At 38.7% G+C, this 17,248-nt stretch overlaps 1 protein-coding gene across 3 annotated transcripts in view; it reads left to right on the forward strand.

Moving 5' to 3' along the window:
- The window catches only part of LOC127379635 (phospholipid-transporting ATPase ABCA1-like), a 144,655-nt gene that overhangs the window by 51,530 nt on the left and 75,877 nt on the right, over positions 1-17,248 (forward strand). For all 3 annotated transcript variants that reach the window (XM_051429503.1, XM_051429504.1, XM_051429505.1), the window contains 9 exons: positions 1,892-2,096; positions 2,409-2,525; positions 3,057-3,228; positions 4,600-4,731; positions 5,401-5,540; positions 6,305-6,442; positions 11,702-11,916; positions 13,299-13,377; positions 15,618-15,820. In XM_051429503.1, the coding sequence (XP_051285463.1) occupies positions 1,892-2,096; positions 2,409-2,525; positions 3,057-3,228; positions 4,600-4,731; positions 5,401-5,540; positions 6,305-6,442; positions 11,702-11,916; positions 13,299-13,377; positions 15,618-15,820 (1,401 nt within the window). The remainder of the gene's footprint in view (positions 1-1,891; positions 2,097-2,408; positions 2,526-3,056; positions 3,229-4,599; positions 4,732-5,400; positions 5,541-6,304; positions 6,443-11,701; positions 11,917-13,298; positions 13,378-15,617; positions 15,821-17,248) is intronic.

Raw genomic sequence — 17,248 nt, forward strand, 5'->3', positions numbered from 1 at the left:
AGGAAACAAGGGCAAAGAGAAGGGTCTATAAATGGCAGAGAATTGTCACAAATGTCTGTACAATTTCCCAAAGCCTTAGATAATGTCTTCAAATTGCTTGTGTTTGTGTCAAAACCCAAAGATATTCCAGTTGCTAATCCTCACTTTTAAGAATCTAAAACAAGGGAATCATTGATAGTTTTATTTGAAAAATGACTTAATGAATTAATCGCTCATCAAAATAACTGCCAATTTTCCATCAACTGACCAATTTGTTGCTGGACTAATTACTGCAGCCAATTCATTCTGGGAAACAGTTTCCAGACAGACAGTGTTTGTACTCTGACATTTTCATGTAAGTCTTCAGACAGAAACACATTTGTCTCTGTTGTGATCCTGTCCGTCGTTCCCGCTCTACTTGTCAAAAATGTCCTGCAAAATGACTTCTGAGCTTGAACCCTGATTACTCTTCCTCTTAACAATGCTCTTTGTCTGCAGCCAGCCGAAAGGTGGCTGAATCTGCAGTGTTGACATGTGTTCAATAGAGGGGGCTTGTTTGGTCTGCCTCCCAACTCATGCCCTTTTCTCAAAAGCCAAAGGAGGTTCCTGTCGTTTTGTCAGCCATTCATGCAGAGGTCAAGGATGGGTGCCCACTAGCCCTGCTGTCACCCCTCATCCACTGACTCACTGTTGATTGCTTGGCAGTAGACGGGCAGTGGAGGACAACACAGGAAGTTGCCAGAGGTGTTATCAGCCGGGCTAGTGGTTTGGCGTCACTGCAGAGCTTTTCAGATTCTCTGCATGGTAATGTAGCATCGGGTAGACAGTATCCACGATGGTTCGTCTCTGAAGCTTCAGCAAATGCTTCTGCCGGAGTGAAAATGCTGTGAGCAAATGAGGCATGATAAAACAGCTGGCAGGCAACATGGCAATGTAGAGTGATAGGCCATGGCAGAGGATGTCTCATGGGCAAAGCATCATTTGCAATTTCCTACTGTATGAAAGATCCAACAAATCTTAGTTTTCAGCACACACATTTTAGTCTCCATCATCGTTTTTGTCTGAATTTAAAGTCATTAGAGATGTTCACAAAGGCAACACAGCAGTTACACCAGCTGATGCCTGTGTCGATATTGTTCCTCTGTCTGCTGCAACAGTTTATGGAGCAGTTGTTGGTGTGACCTTGGTTAGTAGCTGTATTGTCTTAATTATTATTTTTATGTTTTATTTAGATTAATTATTAAGATTAAGTCATCAGCTGAATTTAGTAACCGAAGGCTATTGCACAGAACGTTTTATTAATTTTCCCAAATGTATCATGAAATATTCTTTGAGGCAATACCTTATTACTTTAAGGATGTTTTGGGAACTACATGTATTCAATTTCTTGCTGAGAATTAGACGAGAGAACGTACAATAATGTATGTTAAATTAGGAGCTAGTAAATGGTAAATGCACTGCACTTATATAGTGCCTTTCTAGTCTTCCGACCACTCAGAGTGCTTTAGACTACTACTAGAAATTAACTCAGTCATACAAATTCATACACCGATGCACAGCATCAGGCGCAATTTGGGGTTCAGTATCTTGCTTAAGGACACTTCGAAATGCTGGAGGAGTTAGCAGCTGGTTAGCTTAGCTTAGCATAAAGACTGGAAATAGAGGGAAACAGCTAGTCTGACTGTTGACCTGTCCGAAGCTAACAGAATCTGTTCATGTTATGTGCCGAACCATTTTGTGGCTTATATTTCCAGTCTTTATGCTAAGCTAAGCTAACCAGCTGTTGAATCCAACTGCATATTTAGTGTACAGGCATGAGAGTGGTGTCAGTTTTCTCATCTAAGGTACTAACTACTCGTTTAACTAATGGATGTTTTTTATTTCTTTACTTCTACATTACTTTCATTCTCAGAGTTTATTGTCATGTGTGGCCTTTGGCTATGGCTGCGAGAACTTTTCCAAGTATGAGGAGCAAGGCATCGGTATCCAGTGGTACAACATTAACAAGAGTCCAGAAGAGGGAGAACGCTACACCTTCATCGTGTCCATCGTCATGATGCTCTTTGATGCTGCTTTTTACTGGGTGCTCACCTGGTACATTGAGAATGTCTTTCCAGGTATTCATTTTTAAGCAGAATAATTAGTATTATGTTATTTGTACACTCTCTACCACTACCATAACTAGAAAAAATGGAAAGATACTCAAATTTGGTGTTTTATTTTAGTCCACTTGCATGCAATCCACTCTCCTCAGTGTGAATAACTAGCTAATGCAACTACTTTAAGAGGCTGGTCTTAATGCTTTTCTCATCGACCCTAATTAAAAGAAGACAGGATTTGTGCCAGGCTGTCAAGAGGAAACATACACTGTAAAGTACCATATTCCCTCGAGCCAAACTGTGAGTAATGTTCTGCACGCTTGATCCCAGGCCAGTATGGAATCCCTAAGCCATGGTACTTCCCTATCACTGCATCCTATTGGTGTGGCACACCCTCAGTGACCGACGTTGACCCCGACTTGCTGAAGGAATCCACTGTGCATAACGGTAAACTGCCATAAAAACTTTCACTTCTCACTTGTGCTGTGTAACTGCAGTTATTATGTATTTGTCAGATTCTCAAGTTAATTGGGGAGTAAGTTAATTGTGATGGGTCGCAAACAAACATTAGCACCTTATTTGTCACATAGGGTGATAATAGAGCTTGGCGCATTGTGGTGGAAAAAAGATGAGGAAAGAAAGGAACTTGTTAAAAAAAACAATTTCCAATTAGCATTCAGGGTTAGTTATTTTTGTTTTTTAGTGCTCAGCAGTGTTTTCTTTTCGCTTTTTTTTAAAGGCCCAATCACTATTTTTGACAACATTAATTAAAGAAATAATCCTAAACTGCACATAATTAAAACTTTGAGAGGAGATGTAACATTTTGTTTAAAGTGTAATTGTGTTGTTATCTTGTGTTTACATTTGGATCATGGTTTGTCTTTAAAAGATATTTCTACCTTTAAAAAAAGTTCTTGCAGCTTTTATTCTCGTTTCTCTGTTTTATATGTGTGTGTTTATGAACATATGTGTCTAAAGAGCACCTGGAGAAACCAGCACCAAACATGAACGCAGGGGTCTCAATCCGCAATCTTGTTAAAATCTACAAGACTGGAAAGAAGCTCGCCGTGGACGGACTGAGCATGGACTTCTACGAGAATCAGATCACATCTTTTCTTGGCCACAATGGAGCCGGAAAAACAACCACAATGTGAGTTGCATTATCTGTTTCGCCCATGCTTTGCCACTTGTTTGTGTAATTTCACAGGGTGAAACTAATCTAACTTGTGCACAAGGCGGATTGTACTGTAGCTACATTAATTCAGTGGTAGCTGTTGTCAAAGGGTGACATCTTCGGAGAGGACATTTATAACACGGAGTCAGCTGTTGTGTTTATAGTGGGACTTATCTAATTGATGTTTAAAAAAATGTAGTGGAAAGGTTTGAATGGTGCTTAGGATGACAGGAAATAACTGAAACTCAGTGGCCCAGAAAGAATGAGAGCGAGAGAGAGAGCGAGAGAGAGGAGAGAGAGAGAGAGAGAGAGAGAGAGAGAGAGACACACACACATAGAGAGACAGAGAGAGAGCAAGTGATGCAAGACTAAGGGCTGAAGGGAAGACATCCGCTCTGAGCAACTGTACCGAAACATAACAGAGCACAATAACAGAAAAGGACAGAGAAAGGACTCAGTCACACACTGAATCACACTCTATCTATCTGTCTATGATCTGTGATGTTACAATTCAGTTTGTACCCAAAATATTAATCATTATTACCACTTAATATTAAATGTTGTTTGAGTGTTTGTTTTGTCAACATTGTTGTTGTCTTTTTTGACTATTTTATGATCTTTTGTAGGGTTGAGGAAAAAAACAAAACAAAGCTAAGCATTGTGATTATTTTATTGTTTACCACTTTTATATGCAGTACAGCAATGATGCTGCTGAAATCAAACATTTTTTGCGGGAAATTTGATATGCAGTCTCTAGAAGTCTATGATTCAACTTTTTCCAATGGCCTTGGGTTAAAAAAAGCAAACAAAACTCTTCTTATCAAAATTTCTGTAGAATAAGAATCAATAGAAAATAAATCGGAAATCCCCAAGTACTGTGAGCCTATCGAAATGGGAGATAAGCATTTCGTCCCAGCCCTAACCTTTTGTATGTTTTGTGTATTTCTGTCCATGCTAGTAAGTGATTAAAAGATAATTAATGACCTAAGGCTGAAATTAGTGAAGTTAATTCAGATGATATGAATAGTCATTACTCCAAATATCTTAATGCAGAAGTACAGGACTGGTTACATTTTTCAGTACTTGGGATGAAAACATATTTTTCCTTCTTTATGAGCTTTAAATTAACATGGTTGATGAGGTAGGACATAATATCTATTGACAAATATGTTTAAATGGAGCAGGGAATAAATCTAATACACCATTATGTTCAACCAGCTGCTTCTAAGTTGCTTCTAGCTCTCCTTTTGAGTGCCTCTGCAGCACTATAACTCTATATTAGATTATTCATCATGAGGCAAAAACAGCCAGAATGAATCTGTAAGCTGTGTGTCTTGTTCTCTGTAGGTCAATTCTGACAGGACTGTTCCCACCTACATCAGGAACAGCTCTCATCAACGGATATGACATCCGCACTGACATGGACAGCATCCGACAGTACTTGGGAATGTGCCCACAGCACAATGTCTTATTCAGCGAGTGAGTGAATTTAGCAGATCCATCTTTGTTCTCACCTGGTCATTGGTATAATCATGTTTTGCCTCAGGTGTGTTTAAAAAAAAAAAAAAACAGCAAGAAAGAAAGAAAGAAAGAAAAAAACATCATTACAGTGCAATTTAATCATATGTGTAATGAGGGCTCAGTCTCGGCTTATGTTTCACAGCAACACGTCATTATCCCTTTCTCTTTTTCTTTTAAAAAATGATATGAACTTTGTTCACTCCATCCACTAAATTTCTCATAATAGCATCATTCCCGACCATTATTCCGTTTTTTTAATTTCACCTTTAGATTCCCCTCTATTTCTCTCTCTCCACAAGCTGATTACCTGCAACTCGACAGTCCTACATCATAATTACGGTTGAGCACCTGCAAATTACCTTCATAAATATTAATCCCAGACAGTCAAAGCATCTATATTGAGTAGTGTTAAAATATTCATGCAAACATAGATGAAGACATATTGTGTTTGGAAGAAATTCAAGACTTTTCTTTACGTCAGTTCACAGAAAAAGCGGCATCATCTTGTACAATGTGTCAATGTGACATTTTGGATATTTCAAATGCTTACATATGAATAAGTGGTCACCCATGCCTCCTCGCATATCAATCATATTGACCGTTGTGATATCACTTCCACCTTTGCAGGCTGACAGTGGAGGAACACATCTATTTCTACGCCAGGCTGAAAGGACTCAGCCGCGATGAAGTGAAAATTGAGATGGACCAGATGATTAAGGATGTTGGTTTACCACATAAGCGGAAGGATCTCGCTAAGAACCTGTCAGGTGTGTCTGTATGTGCATATGTTGACATGCTTTGGATGTGCGCATCTCGGAGTTGAAATTATGCGGAGATGTAAATTTAGTTTTTGATGTGTGCATCAGTGTCTGTGCTCGGCATTCATTTCCCCTGGGAAGGAATATCATCCGTAGATTATCCTTTCTATTCAGGATAAAGCTGCCCTATTATGCCATTCCTCTGCCAGCACATATGCATGCGGCTGTCTTGACGTACACATGCACTGTACCTGTGTGTCACAGGTTGTAATTCATTTTCTGGGGGGCATGAGCAAGTCCTGCTTGATAAATTGTCCCCAGTCACAGATTGCTTGTGAGCAAAATCACTGAAATATGACTTTCAAGGTTGATCTATGCTGACATTTCCACTACATTAGCACTACATTGGATGCATTTTGAAGAGCTCGCTATGAGAGTGGAGACTGGAATCACCTGAGTAGGGTGTATCTACTTCCCTGCCATCAATCATTTTGCACCTTGCAAAAGACAATACAACCAGGAGAGGTACATCTCGACACATTTATTCCATAATCACTTCCGAATATTGTGTCCATTTTACATCTGAAACCTAATATTGACGGATGGTTGTGGGCGATTTTTCACCGATTACAATCAGAATGTCTACTCTCCGGGACAAAGATTCGGATCCATTTCATGTCAGCTGCATTTTATTTTTACATTTTTTGTCATAAGAGCACATGTCCATGACCACTGAGATATCTGTAGCTGATGCAGATTGTTTTGTCTTCTAGGTGGGATGCAGAGAAAGCTGTCTGTGGCTATAGCATTTGTCGGCGGCTCAAAAATCGTCATCCTAGATGAACCTACAGCAGGAGTGGACCCCTATGCCCGCAGGGGTATCTGGGAACTGCTGTTGAAGTACAAACAAGGTAAGGGATCAGTGGTAAGAACCAAGGCTCTGCTAAAAACTTTGAAGCATGTTTGTAGAATTGACTGGAAAGCACAGAGCCCATGTTTGATCTGTTTCAAGCTGAGAAACTTTCCAAAACTGAGCTCAAGGTAACTTTTAACTGACGTGGTTCAAATCTATCCAGTATGAGAGCTGTTAAGGTAATGAACCATCTAAAGTAGTTTTTCTTTTCCTTGCTCTCTCTGACACTCAATTGTGGGTGTAGAGGAATTTTAATTTGCACTGGAACAGATTGAAATGGAAGTGAAGACAAGTGAATCCAAGACGCTTTAATTGACATTGCTATTTAACAGAGTCCCTAATTGTCTGCCATATCAGTCAGCTTGTCACTCCCTGGCCTTATATACTCTGTGGTTGCTAGTGGCTGTAAGCAGGACATGGGCATTATAGTAACACAGTCTTTCAACAGATGTCTAAATGTTTAATGTGCATTGAGTGACATTCCGCCCTCACTGTGTCATTAGCTTCTCTCTCTCTAATCAAGTCCTTTCACTCCAATTGGGTGGCGGAGATAACTCTGTTATAATGAGAACGCCCACATTCTGGCTGGTTGAATGAGTCGTGTTTTGTGCCTCTCCAGTCTTATTTGCACCACAGTGTTACTAAGGTTTGTCATTAAGCCGAAAAGGGCTACTGGCAGTCTATTTGTATGAAAAAGCTGAAGGCTGAAATTGGACTTAATATCGTGGTTCTTCGCAGCTAATTAAGTGTGCAGGTTTTTTCCGCATAGACAGGGTGACAAGAATGCCTTAAGTGGATATTGTTTTGATTAAATTCAGGAGGGGGTTATTTGGTCTTAAAACTGCTCAAAGAAACACGGACATAGTGTATATGTGCTAATAGGTTAAATTAAACCCTCAGTGTACATATAGATGAGTATGCTTCATATGTATTTCAATTAATTGCGAATCCTCATCAAAATCCTAATATGGTGGCATGACTACATCCTTACATCTTTTCATTATAGGTGACTTTTAATGTCTTCTTTGTCATGTGTCATTAGAAAATGACCATGGAAGGTGAAGATTTAAAGTAAAAAATTAGCAAATTATGAATTTTTAATATTTATCCATTACTGGAAGTTGATTACTATTAAATTACCCTACTCGTTATGTTATAAAATGTGCCTTGAGGATTATATCCATGTAATGGATTTCATATATTTAGCCTTGTGCCTTCAACCTTGTGTGTTTTTGCTGCGACAGCATCATTTTATATTACCTTTATTATTGATTGTAATTGATATTTTTTTGTTTTGGTGCCCTGAAAAACTTTGTTCTTTGTTCTCTTTTATTTTTACATTACATAGCTTTAAGTTTACTGCCACACAAATATAAAATTCTATATTATACATTTTATACATAATTGCACATGGTAAGACAGCCTAATATATTTAGATCAGATAGCTAATGAAACTCGTTATCCAAGGATTTCTCCCTCTGACTTAATGAATGTCTCATTATAAGGGCTTGTATCAGCAGTCATGTAGGAAGTTTGGAAGTCAAAACATTAGCATCCCTGAAGTAAGTTGTTAGGCTTAAGTAGTAGTTACATAGTTAAATAACATAAGCCAGCTCTACCAAAATACCATAAACAGTACATTAGAGCAGCTTATTATAGCAACATATTATAGTATTGAGCATCTTACATGCTGCATTTTAATACTGACACCATGAATGCTGCATTTATTCTGAGATTAGACCTGTCACATGTAGGCAGGTGATTCAGTTTCTGAGAAACAAGGGGTGCAAAGAAAATGTGAGAAGCCATTCATATTTTTAGAACTCTAAATGTTAATATAGTTGTTCTTCATTCCTGTGCCTTGTTAAACACCTCTGAAGTATATGAAACATAAATTAAGAGTTATATAGTTTCTGATTAGAATGGAAGGTTATTTATAGGACATCCATACTGTATTCATTTTACTATCCATTATAATTATTATTTAGTTTCAATTATTAGCATATGGAATATATTATTACAAGTCTTTCCTCTAAGACTTCCCTTGAACACACTGACAAAATGAAGTTGGATGTTTGTAGCAACTCTTTATATTGTAGACTCTGATTGCAGTTGCATACATTTTTAGAGTTTTCCTGGCAGTTGTGAAAAATTGAACCACCATACATAATGCTTTTTTCCCAGGAATACAAATTAATGTAGGGTTGAAGCCAATGTTGCGGTGCAAATGGCATAAAAATGCATTAGCCTCTGTTTCTTTTATGTGATCTTATTTGAGTCGTTTTCGTGCCATCGAAAAAAAGCCATTCTGAAGATTTTTAGGGTTAAAATGCAAATGTGTTCAAATCAAACCTCTTTCTTAATATATGTTGCAGACAGTGTAGGGAAAGACAGAAGCAAGCTAACTTTCCAGTATATTATTTGCAATATAATCTAACATTTAACACAAAACTCACACAAAAAAAATATTTCAACCTGTGTGGCCTTCAGCAAATGGTCAGAGATTCCTTGCAATAACCACAGTATCTGACTCTCAATTGTGCCAAAATTCAGACTACATCCAAGCGCGATTCAAAAAATGTTTTTTTCTTCTGTTCGTTTTTGTTACACCTTTAATCGAAACAGCAGACCCATCGGTTTCTTTTAACTCTGTGGAAGTAGGTTAGCACTGTCCCCTCACAGCAAGAAGGTTCTCGGTTCGAACTTGTGGACCTTCCTGTAGCCTTCCTGTGTGGAGTTTGCATGTTCTCCTTGGGCCTGAGTGGGATTTCTCTGGGTGCTCCGGTTTCCTCCCACAGTCCAAAGACATGCAGATTAGGTTAACTGGCGACTCTACATTGCACGTAGGTGTGAGAGTGAATGGTTGTCTGCTCGTGAACGGTTGTCAGCTGGGATCGGTTCCAGCCCCCCCCCCCACAACCACCCTCCAAATGATAAGAGTGTATAGCTAATGGCTGAACTGATTGCCATAAACAGCAGGTAATACAGTTTTGTCCAATAATTCATCTGACTGCCGATGTACATAATATCTGTCCAGCCCTACTCAACCACTGTGAAATCCATTTCTATCAACTTGATTTACAGGGAAGGAGCTAAATAACAGAAACCGGATTTTCAGCCTCACTTTGCTGTACGTAGTGCGAGTACTACCAATTTACCTGAACACACCCAACTCCATTTGATGTATCACTTTGTGCTGTAATGCACCACAACACACTATAAATCAGGATACCTTTGTGGGCCATCTGCAGTCCAAACACATTTATTTTGCTCCCAACTCACGAATGATGCAGTGCGATTTGATTCCTTTTTTTTTTTGCTTCCTTATAAACCACAACAGATCCACAGGAAAATCATCTGAATTTAAGCATCCCATACAAAATGAGCTGGCTCAGTCAAACTAAACCTCCAGCAATCTCCTCAACCCACCCCTCACCCACCCCCTCTTCATAAGCATAGCTTTTTCTCCCATATGTTAAATTGACTGCGTTGTGGGCATTCATTCAACTTGGGCATTTTGTTGGAGTTTTTATATAGAGGGATCCAGACTTGCTTGGCATAGCATAAGGCAGCAATACTTAACTAAGAAGGGAGAGATTTAGCAGCTCAGCTGGTGGCAGGGCACAAAAAAGAGGGGGGTGAGGGGAGGCAGAGCGGAAATAGTTGGCCAAGCAAAATGACTGCATTGGGCTGCAGTTAATGACCTCTGAGTGTGTCCTTGTCCCTGGGATAATGTGACCTGCGAGGATACAGATTTAACTAGCTCAGTGCAAAAACGGCGCCAAGCTCAGCAGAGCACCTGACCTTTTACAATAAACTCCAGCAAATTCAGTGAAGAAAGGGTGAAAACTTCATAGGGTCAGCTACTTACTGCGAGTGCATCTCCTCGCCATGTTCAGAGATCAGTACGCTTGATATGGGACACATCTCTGTCGGGAGTTACAGCTACAGCCATGCTATCGGCACTGAGAGGCATAGCAGCGCTTTGAGCTAAATGCTAATGTCAGAAGGCTAACTGATGTTAAAGCCTCATATTAGCTTCAAATACACTTTGGAATATATTTTTGCACAACCTAGATCCAGTGTGGACAGGATGAATGATTAGAGCAAGCAAAATAAATATACATATGGGCACGTGACTATTGTTTTAAGGCAGACTTGAAAAACTGTGAAGCTATCCTTTAAGCAGGTACAATGTTTGGTATGTTAGCATGCTAACATTTGCTAACAGTAGCATAAACCACAAAATACAATTGAGGCTGATTGAGTTTTCTTTGGTTTTGCAACCAAACTATAGAACAAATTGACATTTTGACCTGATAATGGCGCTAGAGGAAAAGTTAAGCCACTAGCATGGCTAAAAAAAATAAAAATCCAATTTACTGAATACTTTTTGCCTTGCTAATTGTAAAAGAAAAAAATGTATTCTCTTGAGCTAGCACAGTATTTTCAAAGTAACTGACTTCTAAGCAGGTTTCTTCCTTTGTCACCTAAAAGCAAAGGCATGGGGTTAAATGTGTTCTGCTTTAAAACAGGACTGGATCAAAAGTTACCCAGTACTTTGTGATACTGCTTTAATGCCGACTGCAGGGGTGTGACCATGTGACTTCATTACAGATCTAGTCCCTTTTCTGATTTATGGGGTATGTGATAATTAATATGTGCTATCTGATGCAGCATGACATGAAAGGATTAGAACACCTGTGAATAACCTTGCGATGCATGCTGTAGTTGTCATTGCAGTTGCGCTCAGTTTGATGTCTCTCGAATCAAAGGACTCGTAGCACAAAAGGGAGAGCTGAAATAAAATTTGGTCTCACAGAAACGCTAGAAAGTAGGCTTAGGGTGGCCTTTATCATAATTTAAATTTTGTCCCTCATTCACACCCACACACTCCTCTAGAGTTTGCTTTGTTGCCATGAGGATAAGCACGGGTAGAAAACACAGTGGAATCGGCAATAAGGAGATAAGTGCAGAGACAGATTGTGATATTGGCTTGATTTGAACACTTTTTGATCTGTGGCATCTTTTCTTGTCATGCGTCTCTTTCATAACGACAGTTGTCAAAACAAACAAGGTCTAAAGGGAAAAAGGCTTCAGAAGTGCCATTTATTTTATCATTTCTAGTGCTTTTATTCTTTACTTCAGACAAACTGTCTATGACTGACACACAAACTACCTCAAAAACCAAGCACACACTCTTAACTGTCGCCAATCAGATACCATCGATTGAGTTTCTCTTTCTGTCTCGCCTCAGGTCGCACCATCATTCTGTCTACACACCACATGGATGAGGCCGACATCTTAGGCGATCGCATTGCCATCATCTCCCATGGCAAGATGCGTTGCTGTGGCTCCTCACTCTTCCTAAAGAAATGTTTCGGCAGCGGCTACTACCTCACTCTGGTCCGAGATGGGACTGAAAAGATGACGGCTCAGCGTAACGGTATCATACACAGTCAGGCCAAAGAGGTACGAATATAAAGCGTACGTGGTGTCTGGCTATGGATTAGCTTTTGAACCTTAATTTTACAAGAAATGCTTTAGCGTATATGCCCCTTTTCTGCAATGAGCTGATTTAAAGCTGTCCGCTCATATTCTGCTTTTTTGTTCATTACAGAGCAGCTCTTTGCCTGGATTTGTATTCCATTGTTGGCCATATGGGCTCAGTTACTTTATTAGTCTGTTTTAAAATAAGACACTCAACTTGACTCAACCAAAATGAGCACTGAGTAATGTATTTTATTTAGGCATGTATTTATTATTATACAGCTCCTGTTTGTTTTTATTATTAGGATTTAACAAGAGAGAAGTTGGACTTCTTTAGCTAAATGGAAGAAAATAGCTTGTTATAAAAACATTGTTTTGGTATCCTTAAGGTTATTTTACTAGTGCACATGGCTTTTGAGAGACAACATTGGCAGTGTGAGCTCATTATCTTTAGATAACTACAAATTGTATTGATTAGGACATGCAATTATGCAATTATCCATTTTTTTATCCTTATTAGAATAACTGGAAGGGGATCACTCTTTTTGACTTCATGTATCAAGAAAAGAGCTTCAGCTGCAAGCCCCTTTGCCACAACAGTAACCTCCTTCTAGTCTATTATTGAACATGGCCCCTTCTGACTTTCCTGAGTGCTCTCTTTCTCTCTTGCCGCCCTCCCCCTATAATGATCTGTGTTTAGTCTCTCCCAGCATGAGAATTGGCAAATGCCTACGTGCTGGATGATACTAATTGTCACCGGGGAGAGGGGTGATTCTCGCTTTTGCTCGCCAATGGTGCCTCGCACACTTAGTTTTAATCAATAGGAGCAAATGAACAAGATGCACTGATGCCAGCAGGGCTAGAGCAATTACCATTAGTCTGCAGGCTCTTTGAGGTGAGCAGAGTCATTTGTTTGAAATAAATAAATAAACATGCAAACACCTTTGTGGGCGAGGTAGAATAGTGCCCCCTTTCCAACATGACGACTTTGTAATTCTGTGGAAGATTTTGCAATTACACAGGCGATATAACTCAGAAACAGAGCTGGACAAAGTTTGAGCGTCCTGATCTCATTCAGTGTGATTAAACTCCATTTAATAAATGTCATCAAGTTCTGCCCAAATGCAGTGAGGTTTATTCAACCTTGAAAATATAATCTCTGTACAAGGTCTCAGACTGAAAAGATTGTGACTTCATGTTACATTACAGGTTTACCACATTACCTGTCGTCTCATGCATAGAGTTGTATTTAGAGCAATTAAATAGAAACTTGTGGATGGCTTCCATTATTCCATTATTGTAAGAGGAGTTGTGCTAAGTGCTAAGGCATGATAAGGTCTTTCTAATCCAATTCTGATTAACAGGAGAAAGACTGTCCTTCGAGGAGGAGCAGCTTGGATGATGGCATCGGCAGCCAAACCTGGAGCAACAATGATCCCTCAGGTAGAAATTTTATCTCTGTTACTGCCAGCAGTGTTTTAGGATTAGCACCTGACGTAACATGTAAACGTATGCTATATGAAAATGTTACATAGTTGGTTTTGAGTTATAAATTCTGTGAATATTTGTGTGCATATTTTAACCAATACTGAAAATTCTTTCATGACCTATTCCGGCCCAAATAAAACCTCTGGTAAAATTTGTAAGTTACCATAACACTCACCAAGTTAGGTACTGAAGCTCAGAGCCATGTCAGCTTTCTTCAAACAGTCTGGGAACATATCCAAAACAATAACCATAAAACCTCTCAAAATAGTATAGTCCAAGTGTGCTGGACATCCATTAGCTTATAGATTTTTCTTTTTACCTTTTCAATAACACACCAACAGACACCACAGGAGTAGTAAAGTAGCTGCAGCCCCGAGATGCTGTTGAAATGTTCTAACTACTGGTGGAGTGCACTTTAATGCCCTTCTCAAATGGTCGGTATAAATGGGAAAGTATGAAGAGTTTTTAGTGACAGAGAAAAGGGTTAGGAGAGCTTTATGAGTGCAGAAAAACTAGGAGACAATATGGAAAGTGATGAGCATGAGCATACATCTATGGTGGTGTATTTGAATATAATATTTCTGAAATTCTGAAAAATGCCCTGCAAAATTTATGTTATCTCATTAGTTGAGCTCGCTCCTCAGCACTGCTGATAGAACATCCCTGAGAAGGACCGTCTGTAGTGGCTGTTGCCCACACTTCCAGAGATTGGTGGTCTTCACTAGAAGCATCAAGCCCAAACAGTCAATTCCATAATTGATAGCTGAAGGTTTGTCCTTCAAATTCAATAACATGTTCTGTAAACTAGTATTTGTTACATTTGAGAGGGTTTTTCATTATGATGAGACAGAGTAAAGCAACCCATCCTATGCCTGACTAAACCAGAAAAGCATTTCCTAATGTAGTAAACTTTTTCAACATCACAACATCACGTCATATACAGAAAACACACAAACCTAACAACAACAATCACAAAAATTCCATTACTCATTTATCAAGCACACAATAAAAAGAAATCATTATCTTAATTTTGTGTTAGCTTACTTAATGTACAGAAAACATAAATGTTAAGCATAAATCTTCATATACAATCCACCCTTCTATTCTAAACCAACTTTAACATTTTTATCATTATTTTCCTATCATACATCCTAATAATTACCAGCTTGAAGCAGCTATAATTTTAATAAAAACAATACATCATGGCATTGAGAAAAAAATGTTTTGAAAGGGTTTTCTCACATTGAAACCTACGGGAAATTATATATACAGCTCTCCTCGACTTGTGGAATTTTACTTTGGTTTCCTCGACCCTGCCTTAGTTTTTCTGGATCATAAACTGAACAGATATGACTAAAACATATGATGCTGCTGATTTGTTTTGATCATTCTTAGCCTTGATCATGTAAACAAAAGTACTTGTGCAAGACATGATCAGAAGAAAACTCTCAAGCAGGCTCCAGTTTATTATGCATGGGACATCAATCAAACCTGCGCATACCTTCAAAATAATTATACACACGATGGTTAAATATATGATATGAAAAGCCATAAAAGTAATCATATTTCCAGAAGTGACAGCACATTCCTCTTTATTACCTCACAGACAGAAACACACACACACATTTTCACAAATAATTCAGTCTGATGTGTGAAGCTGATCCATTTACTTCTTCATAAAGCACCAAGCCGCTGGTTGTTAAGCTGCAGTAATTATGTATGAGAGGTTCTGGATCAATAATGGATGCGGTGCGTTCTGCAACACTGTCCTGATTGATTCTCACTAAGACCCAGCTTCAGAATGGATGAGGCAGGAGAATTATGTCCACTGATCTGTTTCAGTATGTTTAAAGGTCACAGCATCAGGTATGTTGAGATCTCAATATATTACGCTGCCGTTTTTCACCATTTCACTTTGAAAGATTTTTAAGTCAAGTTTAGACACAAGTTTGGGTTAAAGCCTTCGTCATTTATATACTGTATTCTTTTGCAGCCAATAGCGGTGGTTGCTCTTGAATTCTCTGTCCGTTATATCACACAAACAAACATCTTCACCGAAAAGGACGAAGGAGACATAAAAGGAAGGACAGAGTTATGTATTTTCCACAAATGTCTGTTGTTTTTTGTGCTCGCAGTTTCACCATCTTTTGGAGTTTGTTGTTGATACATTTTTTTTGCGGCTGTCTGTCCGTCAGATTTGACAGCTGTGGGTCAACTTGTGCGGCACCACATCCCCGAGGCGGTCTTCTTGGAGAGCATCGGTCAGGAGATCACCTACATACTGCCTTATAGTGGAGCCAGAAATGGGACCTTTGCCCTGCTCTTCAAAGAGCTCGACCTGGCCATGGCTGACCTCGGCCTGACCAGCTACGGCATCTCTGACACCACGCTGGAAGAGGTACACTGAGCGTGGGATTGACAACCTAGCTAGAGAGATAAAAGCATGTACACACATAGAGAGACAGCCTACATACACAGACAAAGTTGTCCCTGAGTTTCTTTTCTTTCTTTTCTTCTTTTGCTTTTGTTATTGCTGCAATTACACTTGACACAATGCTTTTTTCCCTCCTCTTCCCTCCTCGACTACTTTTAGACTTTTTCTGCTTCTCAGAGTCTGTAAGTAAGCAGTCAGAATTTTGGTGGACAGCTTTTAAATCCCTCTCACAACTCGGGAAACAAATTACTAAGATGGTATCATTATCACAAGCAACTTTACATTGTAGCCAATAACTTTAAAACTATATGTTTTTTTCCCCCTTCAATTTCTGTCTCATTGCCAAGTTTGTTTTTTCACTTAGGCTAGGATAGTTAGGATGCCAAGGATTATTTTGCTTCAAGGTTGCTTCACTTTTGAATGAATGTCACACACAGCATCTAGAGGCTTTATAAATATGTTACACACAGTCTTTAAAATCCACATGCTTGACAATTGTGCACAATTTATAATTGATTTTGGGTGAACAGTAAATTGAGACATGTTATGTCATGTTCAATACTTTTCAACCAGACAAACTCCGTAGCAACTACAATATGTACATTTTGCACAATGTACATGTCAACTGTTCATGTCATAGATTATTTGTTCTTGCTCTCATCGACAAAGACCTTGAGGATGAAGATAAATTAATTAATCACTCTGAAACCTCTCAGATTAGTGAAAAATGGATTGTCATGAAGCAGAAAACGTGTATTTATAAGCTTACATAAAGCTGAGAAACATGGCTTTCACAGGACAGTGAGATTTAAAAGGAAAGGAAGGTCATTTCCCTAAATAATTTCAAAATGTACATACAGTTCCTGTTTGTGAAGTTTCTCGAATTCTGTAAAACCACGTTTGGTCAGACATACTGAACAGCATTAGCATTATGACATATTTTTGAAAAAGCCATTACTCATTACCATTTTACTTGCAGTTGCAGGACTTTAACCGATAATTTTCTCCGTAAGCATTCACCCAGTGTACTACTATCACTAATAGTAGTAATAGTATTGTGATTGTTATAATAATACATATAGGACAATAGATAATAAAAACACAAAATAAATGATTCACAAAGTATGTTTGCTTCCAGACTAGTCTGGATCATAAAGTTGAGTGACTGTTGGTTAATGCTCTTCGTGTAAACCAGACATGAATCAGACACTCGTGGCCTGCAGGCAATGTAAATAATTCCTTTTGAATTTCTAAAATTCTGACACAACAAGGTTATTTCATCCATCCATTTTTTTCTTTTGAAGTCCAACTACACTTCAATTGAAATACGGTATGATTTTATATATACGACACTAATAAACAAGTCCTGCTGGATGTTTCAAATTCACTCAT

Source organism: Dicentrarchus labrax, unplaced genomic scaffold, assembly GCF_905237075.1.
Source record: "Dicentrarchus labrax unplaced genomic scaffold, dlabrax2021, whole genome shotgun sequence".
In the NCBI taxonomy this organism is placed as follows: domain Eukaryota; kingdom Metazoa; phylum Chordata; class Actinopteri; family Moronidae; genus Dicentrarchus; species Dicentrarchus labrax.